Source organism: Polypterus senegalus, chromosome 15, assembly GCF_016835505.1.
Source record: "Polypterus senegalus isolate Bchr_013 chromosome 15, ASM1683550v1, whole genome shotgun sequence".
Lineage (NCBI taxonomy): Eukaryota > Metazoa > Chordata > Cladistia > Polypteriformes > Polypteridae > Polypterus > Polypterus senegalus.
In genome coordinates, this window is record NC_053168.1 from 133,320,443 (window position 1) to 133,343,367 (window position 22,925).

At 40.6% G+C, this 22,925-nt stretch overlaps 1 protein-coding gene across 1 annotated transcript in view; it reads left to right on the forward strand.

Moving 5' to 3' along the window:
- znf516 (zinc finger protein 516) overlaps positions 1 to 22,925 on the forward strand; it is a 188,628-nt gene that overhangs the window by 83,472 nt on the left and 82,231 nt on the right. Inside the window, exon 3 of the mRNA XM_039736599.1 lies at positions 14,383 to 16,442. Within this exon, the coding sequence (XP_039592533.1) occupies positions 14,504 to 16,442 (1,939 nt within the window). The 5' untranslated portion in view covers positions 14,383 to 14,503. The remainder of the gene's footprint in view (positions 1 to 14,382; positions 16,443 to 22,925) is intronic.

The window sequence follows — 22,925 nt, forward strand, 5'->3', positions numbered from 1 at the left end:
TTGTTTGCGTAAACTGAAAAGGCTCAGCTCTTTTACTCTTCAGAGATTGTATGATGGACACAGGTTCGCTTGTGATGTGTTGGCTCATTTTGTAATCGGTTATTATTTGCCTGCTACGTAAAAAAGAAATAATAATAATTGTAAATAAAATGTGTGTGCTGGGTGACAAGCCGTTGTCCGTCTGTCTGTGTCCGGGCCACGTTCCACAAGTGATAACTATTAAAATATATTTAGCAGCAAGAAGCGATGGCAGAGATGGCTAAGAAACAGAATCCGAAGACTAAAGGAAATAACACAATGTGACACTAGCCTAATGGTTCATCTGGGGTCCAGTACAGTTTCCTTGGTTCATTATTAATTTTATATCCATCTATCTGTATTCATATCTGTTCATTTTCTTTCCAGTCGCCCTTAGTTCTCATTTGGTTCGTCACAATCATACTTGCATTCAGTTTCCAGCAGTTTAAAACGAGGCAACCCCCTTCAGTGAAATATTTTTACTCTCTAGGCCATATGTCTTCCTAAAATGCTTTATCCCACTGAAAACTTTTTTTTTTTTTTGTCTTGCACATCTGTTCTTAATTTTGCACCAGGAATCTTTTTGAGGTGGGGTCTCCTTCACTTTGGCTTCCATTGCTCTTTTTAACCTTGACCTCCAGAATTGCTGAAGTTAACTTTCAGAGCTTTCTGCTCCCCTGAGCTCCGAGTTGGCTATAAATATATCTGTTGATGGCAAGTTTTCCTTTCATGTGTCTCTTTATCTTTACAGTAGAATTACCTCAACCAAAAATTGACTTGGAGGATTTTTTTTTTTTCTATGAATAAACTGGACATACCATACCGTGCCTGATTCAAAGCCTGAGCAGGGTCCCAGGGTGCTGAAGTTATATCTGTAGTGGAGACCATCTTCATTTTTACCTTTGTACAGAATTTTTACATTTTAGTTTAGCTAGAGCCGATTTTCCTAATTATTTTCTGTCACAAACTAATCTTACTCTTTTAGTGTCTTTAAGATACATTCCTTGTTGAAGAGTGAAGGGGGGTTCCCCCCTTTTCGAGAAGCCTTGCTCGCCTCTCATCCGCATTTATACGTCTCGTCTTTGAAGACAACTCTCTACATGCCCCCCCCACGCTGTTACTCCTCCTCACGTGTCTCACACTCGCACTTCCTGTTTCAATCATGCCACCCAAGCTAAACTGACCAATCGGATTGCTCCGAGGGACATGTCACACAGAGAGTTCTTAGTGTTTTATTAAATGGTAGGTTTTTGTCATGGTGGTGTATGTGATGTGTGGTAGAGGTTTGCACCGGTAGCTGTACTGCTTTGTGTACAGGCATAAACGGGCATGGTGGCTCTGAGAGTAAAGGTATTTGGAAGGTCGCTGATTCAAATCCCATTACCGACAGAAGGGATTCTACGCCGTTGGGTCTTTGACCAAAGCCCTTCACCTGAAAGTTACTCAAGGGTGATTATCGAAGTAAGGTTGATTGCTCAATTAATTTGCGGCGATCCTTTGTGACCCATTTCCCAAACCATCCGTCACCCATTCCTGTTAAATATACCATAACAGCGACTCACAATTCATTGTTTAAGAAAACCCTGATCTACAGCCTAGAAGTTCTGTAATCGCTTATTCACCCTGAAAAATCTGAAAATCTTTAGCACAGGCAGGTAAATTTCTGAGTGAAGAATGCGTATCGCAGTATCGCAGGAAACTAAACCTCAGATTTAGTATACTGATATTAGTTATGGGGGCTGAACTGGGCACAAATCAGGAATCAAACCTGGACATGTGCCACTCATGGGTACATCGAAGCAGGCATTGGTAGAACATACAGAATTAACAGTGACTAGGATGAAGAATTTCAGACTCCGAGGGATGGATGTTGTAGGCAGTAGCACTGACCGTCCCTTCCATCATGATCCATCCATCCATTATCCAACCCGCTTTATCCCAACTACAGGGTCATGGGGGTCCGCTGGGGCCAATCCCAGCCAACACAGGGCAAAAGTCAGGAAACAAACCCCAGGCAGGGCACACACACACACACACACACCAAGCACACAGTAGAGACAATTTAGAATCGCCAGTGCACCTAACCTGCATGTCTTTGGACTGTAGGAGGAAACCGGAGCGCCCGGAGGGAACCCACGCAGACACGGGGAGAACATGCAAACACCATGCAGGGAACCCACTGCGCCACCGTGCCGTCCCCATCATGATCCCCCTGAAGAAATTGCAGAGCATAATTCCCATTACGTTTTGATCATCACAGCGAGTAAACACTTGGATCCTAAGTTGTCAAGTGCTACTCCTTGGGAAGTATCAATTCAAGTGATGGTAAACGTGATAATGTTGGCATGTAACGTCTGGCTAAAGTCAACTACACACATTTAGTAAGCCAGCCGCATTTGGAACGGCAAAGAAATTAACATTTGATTAAAGATCCACTTCTATGGATCTTTTAATTCTCTCTACTCTACCGTAAGGCTCAGAGACTTGTCCAATGACTGTTACAAATATGAAAAAACGTGAAGCAGAACATCAAAGAAGACAACGGGAGAATTGCATTTCTGCAAAAAACGGTTTCTGTCCATGCTAGGATTTTCACATCTGCAAAAATACCTCCGTCCACACTTGAATATCCAAAAATACATAAAACATTGATGTCCACCAGGACTGGGCACGCACACGGCATTACCCAAAACCGGCGAACCTTGAAGGGATGGTAACGCCACCAAACGTGGGATGTATCGCAGTATCGTAGCGATCAGTAAATGATTTGCGTTTTGTGCATGTAGGCAGTCTCACATTGTACAAAACGCAAATTTAGATGCATGCAGGTAATCACCACAACAAGTGCCAAAGAAAGCCACTTTCGTATGTCCGCTTCGTTGGGATATGATGTCCTGCTCTGAAGGGAATGACACGTTGTAAGGGACAGGAAGAGCCACATAATAAGAATGTCCTGTTCCACAAAAATCATCCATTTTTTGCCTTTCCGCACCTCAACAAGGCTGCGTCTTCAGAAATATACACCCCTGATCAGACATCTGTCAGTGGTCTTCGTTTGCAAATGCAAGGGAGGTGTTGACGAAATGTCTGCATCTTCAAAATGAAAACGTCAAAAGTGGTGTGGACGGGGCCTCAGACATGGGATTCCAAGCTGGGACGCTGGGCCAGTGAGGTAATTGTGAAGGTGGCAGGGCGGACGAACAGAATGCATAGACGGTGGCTTACCTGTGGTCTTGAGTGAAAGAAGAAGCAAGGCTGGAAGGAGAGGATTTTCTTGAGGGGATTATCACAAGCCCCCTCCACCCAAAGTGAACAGCAGAACTCCATGTTTGTATGAAAATCCGCGACATTAAGAGAAGTGGAGCCTTTTACTTCAGATGGGCTGCTATGATTTATGCATCCCTGAATGTATTGCCCCAGTGATGGCGTTTTTTATTTATTTATTTTTTTTTGTGATGGTTTGGATACTAGTCCTCTTTGTCCAATTCTTGATGGAGGAGTGGAAATGTAGTTTGTTCATAATGGATTATTGATTGGTCTGAGAATAGCCTTGTCCCCGAGGCCCTGTCATCAGTGGTACTTACTTTCCCGGTGGTGAATGCATCACTTCATGCAGTCAATTTAGGGCCTCAGTCTATAGAATATAAGCCTCTAATTGTTAATTCTCTTTAGGAGTCTTACTGAGTGGAAATCGTGTTTTGTGCGCTCTTGCTTCTTCTTTTTTTTTTATTAGTTTGGATTCATAATGGTTGTCGATTTCATTTGTCCACAAAGAAACGTACAAATGTGTTCAGTGTTATTTAAAAGGAAATACATACAGGAGACTTTGTTGGAGATGCAGGATTTTGAAATTGATCTAGCCGAGTTCATTGTACATTAATGGAACTTTATTCTGGGCTTTTCCGAGGCTTATTCCATTTTTTGAATTCACAACTTTAAACTGAATTTTATTTATGCAGTGCTTTTGGCTGATGTTATGGTGAAATTTTGTGATTAGTACTGTGGCTTTGCAGTTCCAAAGTCCTGGATTTCCAATCGCACTCCAGGCACGGCTTGTGTGGAATGTGCATCTGGAGGCTTTGACATGCGTGGTGACTCTAAATCATTAGTGACACCGGGAATTCAGAACAGGACAATGCTTACATTTGTCAAAAGTAGGCCTGATGTTGCTCACTTAATGCACAAACCTATAATTTTCAAAATCCATAGAGACGTCTTAGTTTTCTCTCGTTCTTATATCCAGTTTACATCTTTTTTTATTCACTTAAAAATGGTCCATTTAAGTAGTTAGCATGAAGAGATACATTTAAAAATGGTTGTTTCAAGAATCATCACCAAAGAATATCCTCAACACCTGGTGATGTGTATGAATTGCAGATTCAAGCAGTCATTATTATGGCAGGGATATGCGACATAGAACTAAATACGACCTGCCACTGCCTGAGCTCTGTGGGTAATTCCTTCAACCTCATGGCTTGGTCTGAGTCGTAACCGTGGGACCTTCTATAGACAGACTTTCAATGGGACAGCTTTGGTCCTCGTGTTGAACAATGGCAGCTACAGACTCCAAAGGCCAGAAGCAGGCCGAGGTATCTTATGAAGCCATGAAACACACCTGAGGAATCACAAACATCTGGGACGCCAGCTGTCCCAAACATTACGGTGGAATGAATTGAGGAGACCATGTAGATAAAGCGTTGTGTGACAGAAATGTATGCAAATCCCCTTAAATGAGAGATGTGCACTTTAATCATGATGTCTGAATTGTTTGATTTGTAAGTTTAAACTGTGGAGCAGAAGGGGAAATCAATGAAAAATGTGCCTTTGTCGAAAACTCCCAAACATTGTGGAGAAAAGCATTATTTATACAAATATATACAGTGGAACCTCGGTTTGCGAGCATAATTCGTTCCGGAAACGTGCTCGCAATCCAAAGCACTCGTATATCAAAGCGAATTTCCCCATAAGAAATAATGGAAACTCAGATGATTCGTTCCACAACCCAAAACTATTCATATAAAAATGATTAATACAAAATATAAAGTAAAATACATAATACAAATTAACCTGCACTTTACCTTTAAAAAGAATCATGGCTAGTGTGAGTTTCTAAACTCTTGTGGGATTCCACCCAACGGGATGACACGCGGAAGAGCGTCCCAAAGCAATCGCAGTCTCCCAGCGCTGTAGCAATTAGCCGTATAAGCGCATCCAAAAAGATCACAGACATGCTATAAGCGCCTGTCGTCAATGGGTCATACAAGGAACATTATAAAGATCCCGCTACAATAAATAACAGCGCTGTTGTTGTTTCAAGCTGAATAAAGCTGGTGTTAAAGTACTGAGACTCAGCTTCGTGTTTTGGGGAGCAAGATGGGGACTCGCACTTCACAGCGCACACACACACAGTAACAATGCTGTAGTAAACAGTATACGCTCGTACGGATGTTGACTGTATGAGTGAGGCACACAGACTCAGACAGAGAAAAGGAGACAATTGCCAGAGAGAGAGAGAGAGACGCTGGGCGAGCGAGATAAGGAGAGAGAGAGAGAGAGACACGCTGGGCAAGCGAGCGAGATAAGGAGAGAGAGAGAGAGAGATACGCTGGGCGAGCGAGCGAGATAAGGAGAGAGAGAAGAACCATCAGCTCAGTTATGCTCACATGACGCTCAGCAGACAAAGTGTATCCATACTACTCGTATTGCAAGACATCGCTCGTTTATCAAGTCAAAATTTATAAAAAATTTTTGCTCGTCTTGCAAAACACTCGTAAACCAAGTTACTAAACGTGGTTCCACTGTATATATATATATATATATATAGATATAGATATAGATATAGAGGGGGTCCTCGGGTTACAACGTTTCAACATACAATGTTTCGAGTTTACAACACTCACTACCATAAAAACTTAAAAAAATTGAGACATGAGAAGGAATAAAGGTAAGGATTTTTTTACACTCATTTTTTCTGTTACTACAGTACAACCCGCTTTATCCCAACTACAGAGTGGTTATTTGGGTTACTGTTGTCAACTGTTGTCTCAGCTTGAACCAGTCTGCCCATTCTGCGCTAACTTTTGGCATCAATAAGATATTTTCACCCAGAGAACTGCCACTCACTGGATATTTTTCCTTTTTTGAACCATTTTCTGTAAGCCCTAGAGATGGTGGAGCATGAAAACCCAGTAGATCAGCAGCTGGTGAAATACTCAGACCAGCCTGACTGACACCAACCACTATGCCACACTCAAAGTCACTTCAATCACCCTTCTGCCCCATTCTGATGCTCGGTTTCAACTTCAGCAGGTCGTCTTGACAAAGTCTACAGGCCTAAACGCACTGAGTTGCTGCCATGCGATAGATATTTGTATTAACAAGCAGTTGAACAGGTGTACCTAATAAATTGGCCAGTGAATGTACAACAATAAAGAGTTTTGGCATCGCCCTGGTGAAAGCAAAATATGTAAAAAGATACACAGTAAATGTGCAGACTTCTTTCAGTCTCCAGTTCTCAAAGTAAATTGGACTGAGATGGCGGATCTGGCAGCTTTGAGGACTTCCGGCAGGAGTGGGCAGCCGAATTGACGTCAGATCTTACGGCCTACAGAGGAAGGAATAGAAGAGGCATTATTACACAGCACCAACCGCTGGAGCGGCTGGGTATTACTACTAGAGCCCTTAAGCTGCCCACTATTTTAACACGTGTGATAATAGATATGCCTTAAAAACAGAGCACAAGCCTCCCGCAAACAGACGTATAAACATTTGTCATAGGTGATAGAGAGCTGCTGCTGTCACTAACAGGACTGTCGGTGGCAGTAGGGTGAGGTCAGGTTTATATTAAAAGGCTTTAACATTTGAATACTGTAGAGCAGGTCCAGTTTGTAGTGTCCACAAAGATGCTGATAGATATTTGTGTCCTTTTTTTGAACTATTTAATGATTTTAAGTAGTACCTAATTGATAAAGAGATCATACAAAAAGTTCTACCTTTTCTAACCAATTATTATTAGTTCTTTTGCACACCTCCTTTCAGTTGGCACACAGAGCTATGCACAGAATTTCTTCCTTTTTTTTTTACATTTTTTTTGAAAACTCTGCATTTACACATCCAGTTTCTTTTAAGCCGACGGTGGAATTCCATTAAAGTGCAGGCTTTCAAGTGTCAAAGCCTTCTTTCATCCTTGTTAAAGGAATCTGAATCCGACATTCCTTGCACATATTGATCTGTAATTAATTATGACATGGCAGAGCACACCCGTCCTCGGCTGTTTGCTTAAGTAATCCATTTCTGCATATGTAATAATGATTTTTTGCAATGTAATGCACCCTATCATTTGTTCAGTAATAATCCGTTTGCCAAGAATGTCAGGGAGGCCTTCTTTATCAGCCACAACGCAAGGCACCACCACCCTTTACTGTTTGGCTGTGGGCACTTCAGTTAATTGATCCTGGATCAAATACAAAAGAAGTAAATATATTTATGGCCATGTGAATACGTAAGGACACACTTGTTTCACATATCAGAGCTCACCTGACAGCCATCTCGTCCCCCTGAAGACGTTTTGAAAGGAGGAGCGGCCCAGAATCTTCCAAAATGATACAAACCCATAAAGAAGTTATTGCTGCAAAAAAGGTGTTCCTGCATGATAATGAATTATGGGGTTTACTTGTTTTTTCAAATATCGCATCTACACGATGTTACATGGCCCCTGAAGTTTGACTTATCTAATTTCAGGTTATTGACGGGGTCTAGGATTCTGTTTCTTAGCTGTCACAGCGTGCTGCTAAGTGTGTATTTTTTTTTTATATTTTTCTATTATATAACAAAATCCTGGAATGAGACGAGACTTTTTTCAAGAGATTTTCTCAAGTCCCACCTTCCTCTCAACCATATTCAACCACGCACACTGTCCTTTCGCCTCTCATTCATATGAATGCTTTAGACAGACACAGTTCCTGTGCTCTCAGCTCTTATAAATTGTAACATTTTCCTCACTTCAAAATTCCTAATTAAAGAAGACGTATCGTGTCCAAATCTTATTGAAGAATTTCGTCACAAAGACGTTTTGAAAGGAGGAGTGGTCCGGAATCTTCCAAAATGATACAAACCCATAAAGAAGTTATTGATGCATAAAAGGTGTTCCTGCATGCTATTGAATTATGGGGTTTACTTGTTTTAGCAAATATCGCATCTACCTGCTGACTTATTTTTGTTGAAGATACAATGCCAAAGTGAAATATGTTACACGATGTTACATGGCTCCTGAAGTTTGACTTATCTAATGTCAGGACATTGTGGGGTCTAGGATTCTGTTTCTTAGCCGTCACATCTTGCTGCTAAGTGTATTTTTAAAATATTTTTCTAATATATAAAAAAATCCTGGGATGAGATGAGACTTTTTTTCAAGAGATTTTTTTCCAAGTCCCACCAGACGAGACTTTGGCCATGAGATTTTCTCAAGTCCCACCCTCCTCTCAACCATATTCAACCACGCACACGTTCCTCTCGCCTCTCATTCGTGTGACTGCTTTTGACAGACACAGTTCCTGTGCTCTCAGCTCTTATAAATTATAACATTTAAAGTTCCCAATTAAAGAAGAAATATTATGCTCCAAATGTTTTTGAAGAATTTCATCGAGAAGATATTTTGAAAGAAGGAGCGACCCGGAATCTTCCAAAATGATACAAACCCATAAAGAAGTTATTGATGCATAAAAGGTGTTCCTGCATGCTATTGAATTATGGGGTTTACTTGTTTTATCAAATATCGCATCTACCTGCTGACTTATTTTTGTTGAATATACGATGCCAAAGTAAAATATGTTGCACGATGTTACATTGCTCCTGAAGTTTGACTTATCTAATGTCAGGACATTGTGGGGTCTAGGATTCTGTTTCTTAGCCGTCACATCTTGCTGCTAAGTGTATTTTTTAAATATTTTTCTATTATATAAAAAAATCCTGGGATGAGGTGAGACTTTTTTTCAAGAGATTTTCTTCAAGTCCCACCAGACGAGACTTTGGCCATGAGATTTTCTCAAGTCCCACCCTCCTCTCAACCATATTCAACCACGCACACGTTCCTCTCGCCTCTCATTCGTGTGACTGCTTTTGACAGACACAGTTCCTGCACTCTCAGCTCTTATTAATTTTAACGTTTTCCTCACTTAAAGTTCCCAATTAAAGAAGACGTATTATGTCCAAATCTTATTAAAGAATTTCATCACAAAGACGTTTTGAAAGAAGGAGCGGTCCGGAATCTTCCAAAATGATACAAACCCATAAAGAAGTTATTGATGCAAAAAAGGTGTTCCTGCATGCTATTGAATTATGGGGTTTACTTGTTTTATCAAATATCGCATCTACCTGCTGACTTATTTTTGTTGAATATACGATGCCAAAGTGAAATATGTTGCACAATGTTACATGGCTCCTGAAGTTTGACTTATCTAATTTCAGGACATTGTGGGGTCTAGGATTCTGTTTCTTAGCCGTCACATCTTGCTGCTAAGTGTATCTTTTTTATATCTTTTTCTATTATATAAAAAAATCCTGCGATGAGATGAGACATTTTTTCAAGTCCCGCGAGACAAGACTTTGGCCATGAGATTTTTTCAAGTCCCGCCCTCCTCTCAACCATATTCAAGCACGCACACTGTCCTCTCACCTCTCATTCATATGAATGCTTTAGACAGACACAGTTCCTGCACTCTCAGCTCTTATTAATTTTAACGTTTTCCTCACTTAAAGTTCCCAATTAAAGAAGACGTATTATGTCCAAATCTTATTGAAGAATTTCATCGGGAAGGGTTATCAACAGAAAAAATGAGCACACGGGCAACCTTATCACCGAGAAACAATGAAGTCAAATGAATTAACACCAAAAATGTTGATCAATTACAAAACAGTTGGTGGTGATCGTGCGGAAGATGAAAACATCAACTTACAATAACCTGTAGAATATCTACAACCGTTAACACCATCCGGTCTTCCACCGTATGAATTACTGTAGAAAGAAGGCTGTATCCAAGAAAGGTAATGTAGTTCATCTTCCACAGATAACATTAGACACCAGAGGAGATCTTGATATGCCATTCATATTAAAACCTTAATAGTTTTCCGTTAGAATGCAAAGACAATTAGCATATCTCAGAGCCAAACATTTGAAAAAGTCGTTTTATTTAATAGAGAGAAAGGAACAAAATTCAGTCACGGGCAGTTATACGTTGCGTTGTCACGATGAAAGTCCAAACACAGAATCGAAATTCAATGCGATATTCTATGCGACAAGTTTTACAATAAAAGTAAACGTGTAAGTTTAAAAACTATTTGTGTGTTAATTTCAAATCCAAACAGAACAAAATCGTATTACGCAATGAATAACTCTAACGCAAAATGAAACTTAATTTTCTTTCAAATTATTATGTTTTACTATTTTTTAATATGGTTAATTACTCGCTGTAATGTAAAATAGTTCTATTATGCATATGTAAGAATTTAAATGAAAATAACAATCTGTTTAAATTGTACAACCGCATCCCCATACGCAAGCGGCAGAGAAACGACGAGGATAGTGCGTAATGCAGGCCTGGGGTTGGCGCGCGAATTGAGCAGGGGGCAAAGCCCCCTAGTATATATTTTATTAAAATCAAAAAACATTCCATACATGCAAGTCACATTTAACAAAACTGGTTTGAAAAAAATCGACCCTCTACCCATGAGAAAGAGAACTAGGTCAACAGAGTAGCACTTTAGTAATAGTAAAAAAATGTAAATAAATAAATGAATAAAAACTCTAAGTGTATTGCAACAGTTGTCACTGTGCATGTCATGAAATTCTGTTAGGCAGCCATACCACATGCACTTCAGAAGAGGTCATCCATCGGAAGCTAAGCCTGTTGGTACGATGGTAGGCCGTCTAGGAAAAGCTTGGGCTGCTGCTGGAAAAGGCGCAGTTATTCTGGCCTCCTTATCATCCCCTGCCTCTGATTGGCTAACTATCTCTCACCACTTCACCATCTAACAGCTCATGTGTGGTGAGCGTACTGCCACAAAAATGGCTCCTGATGGATGCTACACATTAGTGGTGGTTGATATGGCTCCCCACTCACTAAAGCGCTTTGAGTAATGAGAAAAGTGCTACATAAATGTAAAGAATTATTATCATTATTATATGAGGTATGTTCTGGTTAGGAATGGCAGGGAATTGGAAGACAGGGTACTCGTTATTACCACTTGTTGCCACTTTTTTAGGTACACCCTCCTCCTCCTCCACACAAATTCAACTTTCCAACACGGTACGCATCACATCCTAGTGTTGTGTGCTATAAACCCTGCTACAAATCTTTAGACTGGTTGGTCTTTTTACAGAGACACAAACACACACACACAAAAAGTGTCATACACTGATGAATGCTTTAAATGTGTAAATATCCCTGAAACTCAACAATGACATTGCACTGCCTTAACAATCTAAATCATGCCTATTGAAAATAATAAGTATATACACTTCCACATAATTGGCTTTAGGAATGTTTTATTCAGAAGATGCAGATGAATCAACGGCAAAATTAATAAGGTGTGGGTCAACATGTACAGACTTCAGCATGCAGACAAAAACTGGAGTACACAGAATAAACCCTCAGAGACACTGGGAATGGATATGGGGATTAGTGATAAGGCTTCATGTCATAGGCACCGGACTGACACCTGAGATATATTAAAAAAATAATGTATAGTCGTTCTGTTTTAGTTTTTAAAGGTGATTTCTGACTTGTTGAAAAATCAAAGTGTGGCCATTTTGTTGTATTTAACTACAAATACTGCATTTTGTGACATGCAACTCTGATCAGGACAATGTACATAAAAATAATGGCTACATTAAGAATTCAGTAATTATTAATGAAAGCACTAGTCTGAAAGGAATATGTGAAAAGTGTGACCATCCTTCTCCTTATATTGTTTTGTTTCCTAAACTGCAGCATATGACACAACACGCTGTTAACACCACAGTATGTTATCTTTAAATAGATGTTGGCAGAATGTAACTGAGTGCATCGGATCTGAATGCCTTACTGCTGCTGCTCACTCCCACTTGTTATTCGTTCTTCAACAGTGAGCACTGAATGTGATGATTCAGCAGTTGGGCTCCAGGCACATCGACGTCGTGTGTGTGTATAACTCGGTTACCTGAGATGATTGCGATCTCTGGGGATACTCTCAGCTTTTGAGTTAAATTTCAAATACTGTCATTTTAAGTTGAATAATAACAATACTAATAAAACTCCATTGTTTATAATGTATCTTGTGGTTTTTCACAATATATGATATAGCAGTGTACTAAACTTGAAAAGGGTTTTTTCATCTTTTATAGATGGATAGATTGATAGATACAAGAGGAGCTATATGACAGACAGATGGACAGACAGACAGGCAGGTAGATAGATAGATAGATAGATAGATAGATAGATAGATAGATAGATAGATAGATAGATAGATAGATAGATGTGGACACTGGGGGCTCCCCAAACACCCAACACAAATGGGCATGGACACAAGTTAAAAGGCACAAAGAGTCTTTTATTGTGGGCGGAAATTCTTTGAATCAAGCGTTTCCCACCATTTTTCCACTGCCTCTTCTACTACCTCTCACAAGGTTTATCCGCCTTCCACCTGAATCTGGCTCATCCATCTGAGACAGACAGCTCCTTCTATCTTCCTCCCAGGAATACCTCCAGTCTTCTGTATATCTTGTCCGTAAGTACTCCTGGGTGAGATGGAAACCCAATGAAATAGAGCTTCATAGTCCCTGCATGCACCCCCTGGTGGCATCCATGGAAACCAACAGGGTCATCCTTTACAACAGATAGATGTATAGATATTAATTTTACGATAGATAGATAGATAGATAGATAGATAGATAGATAGATAGATAGATAGATAGATAGATGTGAAAGGCACTATGTACATACAGTATGATAGATAGATATATCCTAAGTTTAGTACAGTAGGCAGGATAAATAGATATATAGATAGGAAAGGCACTATACCCATAAGATAGATAGATACTACTTTTAGTATTGTAGGCAAGATTAGATAGATAGATAGATAGATAGATAGATAGATAGATAGATAGATAGATCCTAATTCTAGTAAGGCATAGAAAATGCACTATATGACAGATAGATACAGTATATATGAAAGGCACTATATAACAGAGCCATCACAGAGTTGTAGAAGATGTGAAGGATATCACTTCCCACACTAAAGGAACATTGAAGATGGATATGGAATGATCAACTCCGGTGTGCTGGCAAATTGGTCTGTGATGCAACTTTAGCCGATTACAGCATTCAATGAATATATGTTGCCGAAATTATTCGGCTCCTTTGTGCTGGCAAATTGTATTGGAAAACAACTTTAGTCGGTTACAGAGTCCAATGAATGTACGTCGCCGAATGCATGTCACCGAATATACTCGGCTCCGGCATGCTTCCAATTTTCACTGGAAACCGACTCTAGCTGGTTGTGGCGTTCAATGAATGTACTTTGCCGTATATACACGACTCCGGCGTGCTGGCAAATTGCATTGGGAATCGACTGTAGCTGGTTTCCGGTGTTTTAAGGGTTAATATTTAAATAGAATTGTTTAAATATATACAAATGAACCTTAAAATTTTAATGACTTCATACACATACATTCCCAACTATCAATGAGCTGTTTTTATTTATTGAGAATGCTATGCATGTGAATGCTGCATCTGGATGTAATGAGTGATTACAGCTAAACTGTCTCATCAACAAAGTGTCATAACCCTCTGTGTGACAGTGGAAAAGCATCTTTATGGAGGAAGGCAGGCTTAGTTTATATTTTTTCTCGCATGCCCGCCAGAGGGTCACCTTCCAGGTTTGCCTAAAGTAAGTAGTGCCACCCCGGAACGAGAGGAGGCACTATCGCTTATAGTCTTATCTCCTATTTCCCTCACAGCCCCGAGAAACTGCCCCTTGAGGCCACTGAAGCAAAGGAAGCCCCGCCTCTTCCGGTATAAGTAACAGAACGCTCCCGGAAGGTGGCTTCTCATTTCTGTGCTGACCTTGCTACTGTGCAGATCAAGACCAGAGCTTGCTGTCAAAATGATTCTAAGAAAACGCCTGTACCTCTCAAACGGCGCACTAAGGCACATACTTTTCATAGTTTTTCTTGTTTTTTTTGTGTTCAGATTAAATAGGGTTTTGCCTGGTTGGCATCCCAAGCATTTGGTTTTTCCCTGCCTCTTCTTTCACCCCACTACAAACTGTACTGTCATAAGGTGTTAAATTATTTCTGTGGATTGATTTCTCTTTATTTTTTTCTTACAGGTCCAAAAACAAAGAAGATGAATCCACTGAATTTCTAAGAACCAATATGGATTTTTTCATTTGAGCGAAATTCTTGGTGGCGAATGGAGAAAAGTTTGCAGAGCCTGTCTTAAGCTAACTTATGATTGAAAGCACACATCCCGCACTGCCCATTAGACTGGATATATCAGTACAGTTTGCTGACCGACTGGTTCCTGAGAAATCCAATGAAAAGGGTGACGTAATGGAATACCAAAAGAGTTCCACTGTCGAAAGCAAGATGAACAGGGCTGATGTAGATCCAAACAAAGTCCTCTTTCATGCTTGCAACATATGTGGCAAAAGTTTTCCTTTTCAGAGCTCCCTGTCGCAGCACATGAGAAAGCATACCGGAGAGAAACCCTACAAATGTCCGTATTGTGATCACAGAGCGTCGCAAAAGGGGAACTTAAAAATTCACATCCGCACCCACAAGATGGGTACTCTTAGCCATGGTCATGAAGAAGATGATGAAGAAACTGGCGAGAACCAGCTTGGGGAGACGGGAGTGTCGGAAGGTTTGGATGGATGCACCAGTCCAACGAAAAGTACTTCTGCCTGTAATAAAATTCTGAACAGGATAGCCAAGGATGAGAACAGCAAGATTCTCCTGCGGAGCATCAAGAAAGACAAAAATGGAGGTAACACGGATAGTACCGAGGCGCTTATATTTCAGTGTTCATTTTGCAAGAGGAAACTAAGCAGCAAGCAGGATTTAGAACAGCACCTTCAGGTGCTACACAAGCCGTACCGCTGTCGTCTGTGCAGCTTTGAAGTGCTAAGGGAGGATCAGCTACTAAGCCATATTGAAAAGGTCCACATCACCGTTGAAGCTCCCGTCCGGGAGGTGGCTTTGAACGAACCAATCAAAAGTGAGCAGGGTGCTGGAGAAGGGGACTTTCCTTGTGAAGTGTGTGGCCAGGCATTCAGTCAGGCCTGGTTCTTGAAGGCCCATATGAAGAAGCACGGGGGCACTTTTGATCACGGTTGTCATATTTGTGGCCGGCGTTTTAAGGAGCCCTGGTTTCTCAAGAACCACATGAAGTCCCACGGCCCCAAGACTAGCGGTAAAAATAAGCTGAAGAGTGAATCTGACGCTGTTGTTACAATTAACGATGTGGTTCAGGAGGAGACGTCGGTTCTACGGGGTCTGTGTCTGTACGAAGTCTGCTCCAAATGTGGGAACATCTTCCATAGCAAAGAGAGCTTGAGGGAACATGACAAAGTCCACATCCAAGCTGCTGAAATGCACCTACAGAATGGTGAGGCCGACAATAATTCAGAACTTAGAGATGATAAGGATACTTTTGTAGAGTGCCTAAATCTAAGACCAACGGGAACTTTAGAAAACATACCCGGGGGAAATCTTGGAAAGAGGGTTGCTGAACTTGATCCTGTATGTAGCTATCAAGCCTGGCAACTTGTCACCAAGGGAAGAGTGGCAGAAATTTCAGACTATGCAAAGTTTATAGGATGGGATGAACTACCTACGAATGCAGATGACATGTTTGACAGGGAGAAGGGGGAATATAATATTGCAGTTCAAGAGAAAAGGAAACGAGACCTGGACTCCCACAGCACGGGTAGCTGTAAGCGGCGAAATAGTACCAACAACAATAGCAACGGCAGCAGCAATGGAAGTCATCCGAATTCCCGAATTGAAAAATATGGGAATCCATCCCCGGGGGATTTCAGTCCAGAGAGTTATAGTGATTTTGACTACAGGCCTTCATCTCGTCGGAGCAGAGGGCAACCCCAAAACAAAAAGGCGGAATGCTTTGAATGTGGAAAAGTGTTTCGTACCTACCATCAAATGATCCTGCACTCTCGAGTACATCGGAAGGAGACGAGAAGCAGCAGTGAAAGCGTCCCGGCTTCCCGCGGGGAGCAGTGTGGTTCTGCTAGTGAGGGCGAGTCAGGCTCCGCTAGTCGACCAAGCACTCCAGAATCGGGTTCTGTTGCTGATGATTCACCTGTCTCGACCATGGGCGAAGATGGGGTAGAAGACGGTTCTGAGGACGGAGGACCACTGTTACATCCAGGTTAGTATGCCGATAACCCAATACGTAATCTCTAAAGAATTGTTTGCCTTCCCTGAAATTATTTTACTTCAAACTTTTTTTCAGAGAGTGGTGGCTCTGAGGTTAAGGATCTGTACAGGTATCTAGAAGGTTAGCAGTTCAAATCCCATTACTACCAGAAGCGATCCTACTCCGTTGGGCCCTTGATCATGTGTACCAAATACCAAAGTCTCTCCAGCATGTGATACTGCATCCGCCATATACTGTGTTTCACTGTAGTGCTGTTAATTTAAATGAATCTCATCAACAATATCAAAAGCAATTATTGTCAATTAATCATTTTGGCATAATTGTACACCCTTAGTGAACAATGGTTGTAAATGTGCAATAACGAGACACTAATTAGCAAAGCCAAGTGGAAATCCCTACTGTTAGTCAAAACTAAATAAATCACTCTAGTATAAAATTTAATCTTTAGCAAAGATGTTTTCTTTGAGAGAATCCAAAGTTCGGGTGCCTGCCTTCTTGAACGGAGCCCCCCCTTATTTTAGCAATTGTGAAACAATGACATCCACATACTAATAATAATTCTTTACATTTATATATTGCTTTTCTCACTACTTAAAATGCTTTACATAGTGAGTGTGGGGGGCACATCAACTACCAGCAGGGATCCTACTCCGTTGGGCCCTTGATCATGTGTACCAAATACCAAAGTCTCTCCGGCATGTGATACTGCATCCGCCATATACTGTGTTTCACTGTAGTGCTGTTAATTGAAATGAATCTCATCAACAATATCAAAAGCAATTATTGTCCATTAATCATTTTGGCATAATTGTACACCCTTAGTGAACAAGGGTTGTAAATGTGCGATAACGAGACGCTAATTAGCAAAGCCAAGTGGAAATCCCTACTGTTAGTCAAAACTAAATAAATCACTCTAGTATAATCTTTAGTCTTTAGCAAAGATGTTTTCTTTGAGAGAATCCAAAGTTCGGGTGGGTGCCTTCTTGATCGAATCCCCTTATTTTAGCAGTGGTGACACAATGACATCCGCATGCTAATAATAATTCTTTACATTTATATATTGCTTTTCTCACTACTTAAAATGCTTTACATAGGGAGTGGGGGGGGCCACATCAACCATCACTAATGTGCAGCAACCAGTAGGATGATGTGACGGCAGCCATCTTGGTGCCAGTACGCTCACCACACATTTGCTGTTAGGTGGTGAAGTGGTGAGAGATAATTAACCAGTTAAAGACAGGGGATGATTAGGGGGGCAGAATAACTAGGCCATGCAGGGCAATTTATCCAGGACTGCGGGATAAACCCTACTCTGTACGAAGGATGCCCCAGGATCCTTAATGACCACAGAGAGTCAGGACCTCGGTTTTACATAACCAAAAACTGGTTACCAAAGGATGGCCCCATTTTTACAGCACAGTGTCACTGCACTGGGGCATTGGGGGTCCACAATCAGACCACAAGTTAAGTGGCCCCACCAACCTCTCTTCCAGCAGCAACCCAAGTTTTTCCTAGATGGACTCCCATCCAAGTACTGGCCGGGCCTGAACGTACTAGAACATTAGAAGTACTGCGCCTTAGGTGGCGACCTCTTCTGAAGTGTAGAAGGCATGGCATTTTTATGTTAACAGTATTGGCAACCACAATAAAAGGGGCAAATTTAATGATGTTGTGATGACACCAAAAAATAGTTTAAAAAGCAAACAATACAAAATGACATAAATACTGACACATTCTTAACCAATTCAATAATATGGCCTGTTTCTCTTTATGCATAAGACAGATGAGGCAGATTGAATCATGTGGTATAAATTAAATGAGGGCAACCAGTCATGCATACACTTTACAGGAAATTGGCTTATTAATATATTTCCCATGGATAGCATCAGTGAAATAATTTCGAAAAACTTGGGATGAAGTCTCATTCTTAGTACATGGTTACCAGAAATGAGGTGGACTTTGTGAAAAACCATGTCAGTGTGCTTCTGCAAGAGTTAAAATAATAGTTAAAGGTTATTTCCACACTGAATAAACAGGAAGGAAAGGTTAAAGGCCTGATATTTCGGATGGATAGCTGTCTATGTAACCAAAACGTTACTGCCTGTCACTAACTTCTGCTTTTGAGCAGAAATCTTGTGTTTTATTCAGCATGGAAATGATCTTTGAGCGTTTCTTCCTTTTACAGAAGGAATATTAAACACTTGCTCACTTTTTATGGTCCTGTTTTTATGACAATCATATTGGCTCACGGCCAAGCAGAACACACCGGACTTCCCCAATTTTTAACAACTAAATCTCTAGTACCTCCCAGGCAAGCCAAGAAATGTAATCCCTCCCAATTATGAAACCTGCCCCTGGATCTCCTCCAAGTGGGCCAGGTTTGGTGCACATCTCATGGGAGATGTAAGGTAGCCCACTGATATAAAATTGTAACTATACAGAGCTCAGACAGTATCTTTTGCATACCTACACTGTTATTTCAGATCTCCAGAGTAGGAAAGAGATGACCCCATCAAGGAAAGACCAACTATATTGTCAGGATCTCTTGATGTTCTTCTCTAAATCTCTAGTACCTCCCAGGCAAGCCAAGAAATGTAATCCCTCCCGATTATGAAACCTGCCCCTGGATCTCCTCCAAGTGGGCCAGGTTTGGTGCACATCTCATGGGAGATGTAAGGTAGCCCACTGATATAAAATTGTAACTATACAGAGCTCAGACAGTATCTTTTGCATACCTACACTGTTATTTCAGATCTCCAGAGTAGGAAAGAGATGACCCCATCAAGGAAAGACCAACTATATTGTCAGGATCTCTTGATGTTCTTCTCTACCTCTGATATGACTTTCTACATTCCATGAGCAACTTTCCAGCATCCATGTATAGGTTCCTCATCAGGACAGCTCCTCGCCTCGTTGTTTTAGTAGCGGGCCAACACAATCTTGTCCATTTTCATAGGCCTGTGAAAGGCAACCTTTTTCGAGGTTCGGCGCACTAAGTCCAAAAATTTTCTTTCGCGGCACACTTGAGGGACTGCCCATAAATAAAGTCGTGACGACACAATCTATGGACAATCGGCAAATAAAAACAGTTAATTTTACAAGTTTGAAAGACATTTTATTAATAAAGGAATCAAAGGATAAATCTTAAATTTAATTAATTTGAACGTTGAGATTGTTTTTCAGCACATATGAGATTGATGCGAGGATCAATTTTCGAAAGACGGACGCGCATTTCCTTGAAGTCTCTTGCGTTTCTTAGACTTCATTTCCGTAAGTGTTGAAAAACGGTGTCAGAGCGAAAATAAGGTTAATTTTTCCATAGTAATACTCAGACGATTAAGTGGTGAGAGCTGCAGCTACAGCGATACTCCCTCGTCGGCAAGAGCCGAAATGTAGCGTTCGTATTTTCTCGTTCTATATTTGCTCCGCCTTCTTCTATCCGTACATTGAGCGAGATCTTCTAACAACGAGACTTTTTAAGTCTCACGAGATGTGTTTTTGACACCGCTGGTGTTGATATTATGAAGAATGGTGAACAGCGAAAATTTTAACTTGCATTCAAAATAAATACATTCGTTTATTCAACAGTCTGATTAACCGTTTTCTGTTTTTCCAACATAAAATATATTTTTTTAAACATTATCTTTTTAATCAACCAAAAGTTCAAAAACACTAGCAATTTGAAATATTTTACAAAAGTTTTCGCGGCGCCTCTAGAAAATTCCAGCGCACCGGTTGCCCGACAATGTCATAGGCGGTCATATGTCTCCCAGCCAACAGGAACTTCTCTGGTCTTTGGCAGGCCTCTGTGGTACCTGTTTCTTCTACCTATTTGCTATCCGTTACCTCTCAGGTTGACTCTGCCCCTTCCCATGGAACTCCGAGAGCACCTTGCGTGACAACTCGTGACTGTATACACAGTCGTGTGTCATGATTTGACTCTCAATTTTAATTTTTCTAAATTGTTTCTGGGGGCTCAATACATAATGTATACATTTGAGAGGTTTTGAGACCCACGGTTCTAATGGTTACATTTTTTGTTTCACAGCATCTTTACTTGCGTGAATTATTTTTTGCATTGTCCCGCTGCACCATCTTGTTTTTTCTATGGGCGCCATCATTTTGGGACTTTTGTGTTGGCAGTTGCTATGTGGATGTTAAGGGAGACATCACGTATGGCATGACATTATAGTTCAATTGGTATAAAGGTCAGCTCCGTGGACTTCATGATTTGTCCAAGTTCGTGTATTCAACCTAAAATTTAAGCTCAATTATTTGTTTGCTTAGAAATGAATTTTTTAGCCTGAATACAATTTTTCCTTTGCGCCCTTTCCCACCATAACCTATCGTTGGTGGGGGAAGAACGAAATATTTAGATTTAATAGACATTTTGATCTTCATTTTTTGAGTGGTCTTGACGTTTTAGGGTCCCCTGATACTGATAACATTGATATCTCAATGATCTATGTGTGTCTGTGTGTCACAGTTTCTTGAGGACGGTCGAGAGCTAAAACAGCTGGACGGAAAAATCCCAAACACGAAACCTAATCCTGTTATGAGATGACGATGTGCTGATCAGTTTTTGAGCCAAATCGTGCAAGAGAAAGAGGCCCCTCTAGTGGAACTCTCAAATACCAGAATTCTGCAATGAATTAAGAATTCTTCTTGTCAATTGCTATCGTAATGACCTATTTTATGATCAGAAAGATCAGCATCAGAGCCGTAAATAATTTCTGAAATGTTAGAGAATAGGTCGGATAATTTGGCTTCTTGGGCGCAAAGCCTACTGACGCTCACATCTGAATTTTTGTCTTATGTCTTGGCTGTTATTAAATGATCTTTGGTCACTGATGCTCTTGCTTCGTTTCTTGACCACAATTAATGTTTTATGCCCTGGTCTTTATTTATTAGATTTTTTTGATTCCTTGTTACCACCTTTTTTCCAACCTCGTGCTGTCTCCCAATTCTAATTACTTATATCAACTGTCATCCTATGCTTTTCTTTACTCCCTTTGAAGGTGAGGGTCTGTCTCTTGCTCTTTTGTATGGGGGGCTTAATCTTACCCTGTACCACCTAGATGTTGAGCTTGCCGATGGCGGCCTCATGCCAGCTAGGTATCCTTTCAAATATACAGTTAATCCTTGCGAATGCGAAAATCCACGAACACGTTTTGGGCGCATGATGTTACTGTATATTCCAAGTTCATTGCACTGAGTAAAATGCAAAAAAATTACAAGAAACACATCGTGCAAGCAGATCACATGTGTAAGTCTGGCTGCCGAGACAAAGATGATTGGTGCTTCCTAGAAGAAGTGCGTAGTTCAGATATATATATATATATAGTAGTAAACAAGATACAGATACAAAAGAAATGCAATAAAACACTAAGTACAAAATCATAAATACTCACGACACACAGTCCAGTTTTACAGATACAGGTGATTGTGGTGTAGTTATGAAACGAAATCCCACGTGAACAGCCTTCTGAAACTTACGCAAAGTTTTGTTCTGCCATAAAGGCGATGTATGTGAAGATTTGTAAATGTTGAGAGCGCTCCCAGACAAAGACGTTTTCCAACCCAGACGAAATCACATAAACAAGCGAACGCAGGACAAGAACATAAATCGAGAGAAAACTGTAATCGGATGGGAGTAATTGTAATCCAATTGCACAGTGAAGAGTTGAAACAAAAAGACGCCCTCAATTGCGATCCTGTTGGTTTGTTACGGCTCACTTTTAAAACTAGTGCCCTCATCTCTCACCTAGAAGCCCTTGTGGCAACTACCGAAGCTGCCCAGTGACACAGTACTTTTAGGGTTGCTGGGATTTGCAGTCCATTTAGGTAGCACTGCTACAGTGTCATCTTTATTTTTCTGCAATAGGTCACAAAACTTACAAAATAATTTCCATTTAAGGATTATTGATGACAAACCAAAACTTGCGAATCTCAAGTATGGAGGAATATTTCGGACAAAATGAAATAAATAAATAAATGCGTAAATAAATAAAAGTACTGTGAAATGTGAGCATAAATAAATAAATGTGTCACGAAATATGTTTTTCGTTGCTTATTTATTTATTTCATTTTGTCCGTAACATTCCTGCAAACCGTCATGAAATACGGCTTGAAATAAAACTGTCACTTTCACTCATCAAAGTTGAGAGGGTGGGCTCTAACACGCCCTCTAGTTACTGATTGGTGAATCGATAGCACAAGAATTAATTAGAAAAATGCTTACTACTGCCGATTAAATGGATTCTGCCGAAGATATTACGTATTTCAGAGAGAGAATTGAAGATTTATCGGAAGAAATTGCAATGTTGGCGGCCCTTTTAGAACTGAGTATTTGACCCTTGTTTTACGAGTAGAAAGTCAGTTGCATATTCGCAGCTACTTTTTCAAACAACTGTACAGCTCTGATCAGTGGTAAAGTTGTTCAGTTCAACATATTCGGTGGAGCTGCTTTGGGCA